This window comes from Lepisosteus platostomus, chromosome 15 (assembly GCF_059453375.1).
Source record: "Lepisosteus platostomus isolate fLepPlt1 chromosome 15, fLepPlt1.hap1, whole genome shotgun sequence".
In the NCBI taxonomy this organism is placed as follows: Eukaryota; Metazoa; Chordata; class Actinopteri; order Semionotiformes; family Lepisosteidae; genus Lepisosteus; species Lepisosteus platostomus.
The window spans coordinates 19,089,538-19,095,803 of record NC_142625.1 but is presented as its reverse complement, the minus strand read 5'-3'; the positions used below and the strand labels follow the sequence as shown (position 1 = coordinate 19,095,803).

Genomic DNA, 6,266 nt, shown 5'->3' with positions numbered 1-6,266 from the left:
TCCAGCCTTTTCTTCGAGGGACCCCAGTATTGACTCAAGTCATGCTTTGTCTTTCACCAAGAATCTGATCATTTGATTAGCGGTTCCTAATATTTTGGCCAAGATCATAAACAAAAGACTTCATACTTGTCTAAATAAGCTTATAAGATTACATATAAAGAAATAGACAGTTCCTGCGCTCAGAACCTACATAGAGTAGCAGCATTTAATCTGTATTAAACGTCACTAAAGGATAATATGCACAGTTATAAAGAGCAGAACAACTTCTCTGCTCTGTTATTAATTCAGTATTTAAACAGGAACTTTCCAGGTAGAATGCCAGTTCTAACTGCACATCACATTCCAGGAACAAAAATCATTTAGACATTGGAAAATCTTACATAATAAAGACATTTCTTTTGTAAATTATTGAAAATTAAGTATATATATATATCACACCTTTAGATCTGAACATTCAATGAGTAAAACATTAAAAAAACGATTTGGATGGAAATAGGAGACTATTTATGAGAAAAAAAATTCAAGAGTAAAGAAAGTTTTTTTTTACAATTATATACCAGGAATGCATCAATATACTATATATCTGACTGTTTTTTATAATTTCATGGAACAGTGAAAAAATTAGCTGCTTGGCTGTTCTTGGTTCAGCATGTTCATTTCTGAAGAATAATATTTATAACAATTTGTTTTGTGTCATGAAATACAGTCTAAAAGAATGATTACTTAATGGCATCATCCTATATATATAGAAAGAAATGGACATAAATATTGAATTTATTGAATAGGTAATTCAATAAAGCATACGAAAAGTTATGTGATAAAGTTTTATTTTTACATTAAAAGCATGTATTTCAATGGACAATAGCATATCTGTTTTTTAAACAAAAGTACATTGGAGACAGTAGGCTTGAATACCAAGGATGCAAAATATAAATAATGTGATGCAGTTTACACAGAAAACAATTCCCATTACAGTACATTTTATGGATCCTATACTTCATAGCTGAAATGCACGATAGCAGTTGTTTACATTGACAGTGTAAGAAACTAATGATTTATTCTCACACACGCATTTTCCTATATAGTGCAAATGTCAGGGTTAGAAAAGTAAGAAACATACCACAGTATAAAAGTACAGGTTATTGCCTTTAAAAAAAATAAAACCTTACTTTACAATGAATTCTGCTACAACTATTTTTTTAGCGATTACCTCAGAAGTGCATTGTAAACACATTACATCACCTGCATTTTTATGTTTTATTTTTTTTCCCACCAGCAGCTTGAATGAATAAGAAAATCAGAAATTTCACGAAGAAGAGGGGGTCATTTGTTCCAATCTGGCTTGTGTAGTTAGTAGCAGCAAAACTGATCTAAAGACCTCATCCAGCTTTTACTTGATGGCATCTGCTTCCACAACATGGATGACTAATTTGTTTTTGAGTTCCACTGCCTACACAGTGATTTGTTCTTCCCCATCATTTCTGTCCTTCATTCTGCCCTATAATGGATAAAACACGACAAAGTCTTTTGTGATTTAGCAGTTATGTACAGGGGAAACAAAGTAATGCACATTGCCCATTAGTGCTACCTTTTGCTGAAGTACTATGGTGTAGCATTGACATATTTCCCCAATGTTCTTACAGTAAAAGCTCTTAAGAGAAAAAAAATGATGGGAAACTCTTAATTTGAGAACTCTAATACTGAAGTAATATTGTAAAACAGTTTTGTTCTGAATCATCTGAAGCCAGTCACATGATGCACAAGTTTGTTTCTCTGTACAGGACTGAAGCCCGTCAGATCTGCACCTTAGTATACAATTAGGTATTCTGTCATCCAGGGGAATGATTTAAGTTTCTTCATTCAATTAATTTGTTCTTCATTATTGAGAAGATTCTGTCGTCTCATTGAAATCCACACCACAGCTGGAAAAATCCTATTCCTTTTTGCTGAATTTTCCTTTTAAACAGAGTAAAAATGAAAGTTAGATATGTATCATAGACAAAATAAATATGGAGGCAACACATACCAGTGATTTATTTCTAATTCATTATTAGACTGTTCTTATTATACACCAATATATTTCGTTACTGTCGTACAAAAGAGAGGGCTATTACACCAATGGTATTTCAGGCTTTCAGTGTACTATTACAAATCTGTATTGATGCTGAGAAAGCGTCTTCAAGCATTTACAGACTAAACAAATCTGTAACAACATTACAGATTGAAAAGACACTACCTTGCAGGGGAAACTAGAGTTAAAGCAAGGCACCTGGCAGAAGGTGTCACAAATCTTGATTGCTCCCTACGTACCCCAGCGCAGGTGGCTGAGCCTCTCTCCCAGCAGGTACAGGGGTGCCAAGGCGAGGGCGGAGCCTGCCAGGAACAGCATCAGCCCTGCGGGGCTGAGCTGGGCAAGGATGGGGTACACCCAGATCCCCGAGGCATGGTGAACCCACAGCAACCTACAGCACAGGCAGAGACAAACCCAGAGAGGGGGAGAGAGGTGGGAGTGAGAGACACACACTTCCATCATTGTTAAAGAAAAAAGCCGTACTGTGCACTGTAAATATATAGCATTCATTCAAGGAGCTAAGAATGTCGAAATTGACGTTTAGAATGCCATATTACATGGTTTTTAGGGTTTTCGAAAGAGATACGGAGATTCAAAAGTCCATTTCTTAAATTAAATAAGTCCTGTGACAGTAACAAAACAATTCAAACATGCTGAAGGAAAAAAGTAAGATTGGCTGAAGGATTATTCGGTCCCAACTGAACTTTTTGCATAGATTCAAAAAGATAAATTCTGATGTTCCTGTTGATCTTGAATAATTAGACTACCTAACTTTTTAAATACTACAACAAGAACAGTTAAATCATGCAAGGAGTGATTATCAATGAGAAAGCAAATCACATAAGAACCGTGGTTTTATGGATCATTATATTAACAAAAATACATATATGATACATACAGTATTACAGTTTGCGTTAAATTAACTTTGATATCAATTTAAGGAAATATCAAATACTACAGTATCACTTTAACCTACACTTCTCCACTTTTACACAAAACATGCTGAGCCTTTTAAGTGTAGAACAATAGCACTACCAGGCCAGGTATATGGCAGAGAAGAAAGCCAAACCAAAAATGCCCTTCTTCTTGCTGGGATACCGGTGGGGTTGTAGGTACAGCTGCACCAGCAGCAGAGGCAGGATCACAGTGTGCTGTAGAGAGAGGGGAGAGAAGGCCTTTAGTCAGCATAACTTCACTAAGTACCTTAAACAGTGCTTAGAATATATGAACTGAAAGTCCTGAAACCTCTGTTCCAAGCTCTCTTAACCGCTGCTGACTGGATTGTGGGCACAAAGTGATAAAACGTAAAAGAAGAAGGGTATTAGACCTCATCGTTGAGGTCATCATTGAACCAATACACAACAAACTGTCTTCTTATAGGTCCTGTTCTTCAAAGAAACTACCATGTTGAAAGATATTCTTTTTTAAATTCTTGAAGTGCAGCATTTTAAAATTCCTGCATTTGACTTCTTTTTTCTTCTACACTTGCTGCATAAGTGCAGTGACACCTTGTAATTTGTACAGGGGCTGTACAGGGGTTTTCCCAAAGGAAGCAGCATTGCTACAGGCACAGTTTATCGGTGTGATCTGCATTTCACGGGACAGTACTCACCATGGCATGGTTGAGCCAGGCAGGGATGATGTCGTCTAGATATTTTGGGTAGACAAGTTCCCGGTCGTAGGCGTAAATCAACCAGAAGGACAGGAAAACAAACTGCAGGGTGTACAAGATGTGAAGGATGGAGTTAAGAGAAGAGTTCAGTTACTTAATGTCAGGAGTGCAGCCTGAGAAGTACACTATAAAGTCAGGCAAACATACAGTAGTTGGTGGTTATTTTAATTCCCTAACTGAATATCTATAAGGAATATTCTTCGTGCCTTTATGTACTTTAATACATGTGTATGTTGTAATGAAATGTATGACCTTCATGTAATTTAACAATGTCTTATCCTAACAACACAATGAAATGTCTTAATGTACAACATTTACCATAACATACCAAATGGCTTTGAGGAGTTTTGTTATATATTGCATTGTTAATAAATATAATAGTTACTTTCACACGAGAGAACTCAAGGGGAAGGCCATCTGAAACATTTGAATACAGAAATAAATGTATAGAATATAAACCTGTATATAGCTCAGCACAGAAAACACTGAAAATAAACCTGATTCACCCACAAGGGTGTGAATTACTTACACAAACACACACACACAGCTGTTCTTTTTTGTGTGGCCCAGTGGTGGTTAACACTGCCTCACAGCTCTTGGGTTACCAGGGTGGAATTGTGCAACGTGTGGGTTTTGCTCTAGTATTCCAGTTTCCTCCCCAAACCCAAAGACTTCCTGGCTATTTAAACTCGTATCTCTGCATCTCTGAATGTGTGTACATCTGTATTCTGCCTCACCCCCACTTTCTTACAGCAACCCTGCATTGTTGCTAGCAGTTACAGAAAAAATAATGAATGGTTCTTTTTTTTCATTATTGACTGTGAGAAGGCGAAGGGTCGTTATTTCCCACGCATTTTCAACGTTTCTGTTTTTTTTAACGTGCAAAATAAAGTGGAAACGTAGAGGCTTATCAGTTTATCTGTCAATCGCTCGAGAAGACACGCGATAAAGACCACTGGTGCTCACCGTGCCCACGGGAAACACCAACACGGTGAAGACGGTGTCTCTCAAACGGGTGACGAAGGAGGAAGTACCCACACGGACCACGTCAATCACAAAGCAGAGCCCGAAGAACACAGTTTGCATAACCTACAGGAGAAAAGAGTCCAGGACAGGATTGCGTTGCTCGTTACAGTTCAATGCAAAGCATACATTACACGTAATACTAACAATAAATGCGTTTAAATCGCCATTTTCAACACCATCCACGTTTATTATTTTCGTCACTCCCCTATCCCTATAGGGAGCAAATTCCAAGGTAACAAACAACAAATGCAATTTGTTTTTACACAATCCATTTGTGCAAGTCTTGTATTACACGACACTTTTAAAATGTTCAATACCACACACTTTAGCTATATAAATACGTATTGCAATGTGTCTTTAAACTTTTAGAATCGCTTTAGTTACGATGACGCAATGTTACCACCCAATATTGTTTGCAGAAGTATTGCTGTTTGCTGTTATTCAACAGCGACAAAGTTTCCAGAAACTTCACTGACACCGATGTGACTGAGTAACGATTGAAGTGTAAATGCACCCGTGCTTTCTTAAAATGATCCAACAAGATAAACTGTGCTACAACGTCAGTAGTATGTTATCTATGCAACTTAACTTACAAGATTTATAAATGTCAGGTACTTCCATCGACCTCCGTAAGACCTTGCTCCTGGGTGTCTTTTTGATATCTCCAAGGAGCAGTTGTGCCACAGGGTGAAAATATACCACCCAAAAATGCAAAAATGAATGAGCCGGTGACACTTCAAGTTCACTGAAGCTGCCATTTCTCTACTTCCATGTGAGATGTACCAATTGTTTCAGAGGGTAGAATATACGTCATTCTTTGGGTAAATACAAAACGCCGTAATAAAATAAGCCATATGTCTCAATATAAGTGTATATTAACCGCAAATAATTATTATTACTTAAAATAAAATATTTTACATGTTAAAAAAAGTCAAAGGCGATGTATTCACCAAGATATTATCATGTATGTCCCCAGTTGAATGTGCAGTGCTTAGGGGTGGGTGGAGTTTGTGCTTTAAGATTTTTGCATCCTCACATTTAGGAAAGGGTTGTGCACGTGTTAAAGACATATAATCCCATTAGTAGACCGTGTATCCTTATCGTACTTTTACACAGGATTTGTGGACCGGATTACAATAGCACGTCAATCTGTTTAGAGTGGATTTCACCAAACAAATATTCAAGTAAATTTGCAAACATCCTTCTGTTTCACTTTTAGAATCAATAAGTACAAAACTGCGCACATCCTTGAAGGTTTCCAAGCCAGGTCTATTGCCGTGAATACTACGGTTTGGCGACGGAATTACGGTTGCTATGAAATAGATGTTAGCAGTTTAGAAAGAATTTGAAAGAATTATCGGTTAAGCCCTTTGAATAAGGCTTTGAATAGCCTCAGTAATACCTCCTTAGAGTCTACATAAGATGTTGTAACAGGATTCACAATTCGTTATTTTTAGATCAACAAAACACTTGCCGAAGTGTTCTTTGTAGTATGTT

General features: G+C 37.0%; 1 protein-coding gene across 2 annotated transcripts; it reads right to left on the bottom strand.

Moving 5' to 3' along the window:
• Positions 1 to 810: 810 nt before the first annotated feature.
• adtrp1 (androgen dependent TFPI regulating protein 1) lies at positions 811 to 5,740 on the bottom strand. 2 transcript variants are annotated; one of them, XM_088608078.1, is made up of 6 exons: positions 5,363 to 5,740; positions 4,710 to 4,832; positions 3,684 to 3,785; positions 3,107 to 3,222; positions 2,270 to 2,462; positions 811 to 1,956 (listed from the first exon to the last, which is right to left on the bottom strand). In XM_088608078.1, exons 1-5 carry the CDS (start codon positions 5,525 to 5,527, stop codon positions 2,303 to 2,305), a joined length of 666 nt encoding a protein of 221 aa, XP_088464204.1. In that variant the 5' UTR covers positions 5,528 to 5,740; the 3' UTR covers positions 811 to 1,956; positions 2,270 to 2,302. The 2 variants fall into 2 exon arrangements, with proteins under 2 accessions (XP_088464204.1, XP_088464203.1); XM_088608077.1 differs by having other exon boundaries at positions 2,311 to 2,462; positions 5,363 to 5,737.
• Positions 5,741 to 6,266: the final 526 nt, after the last annotated feature.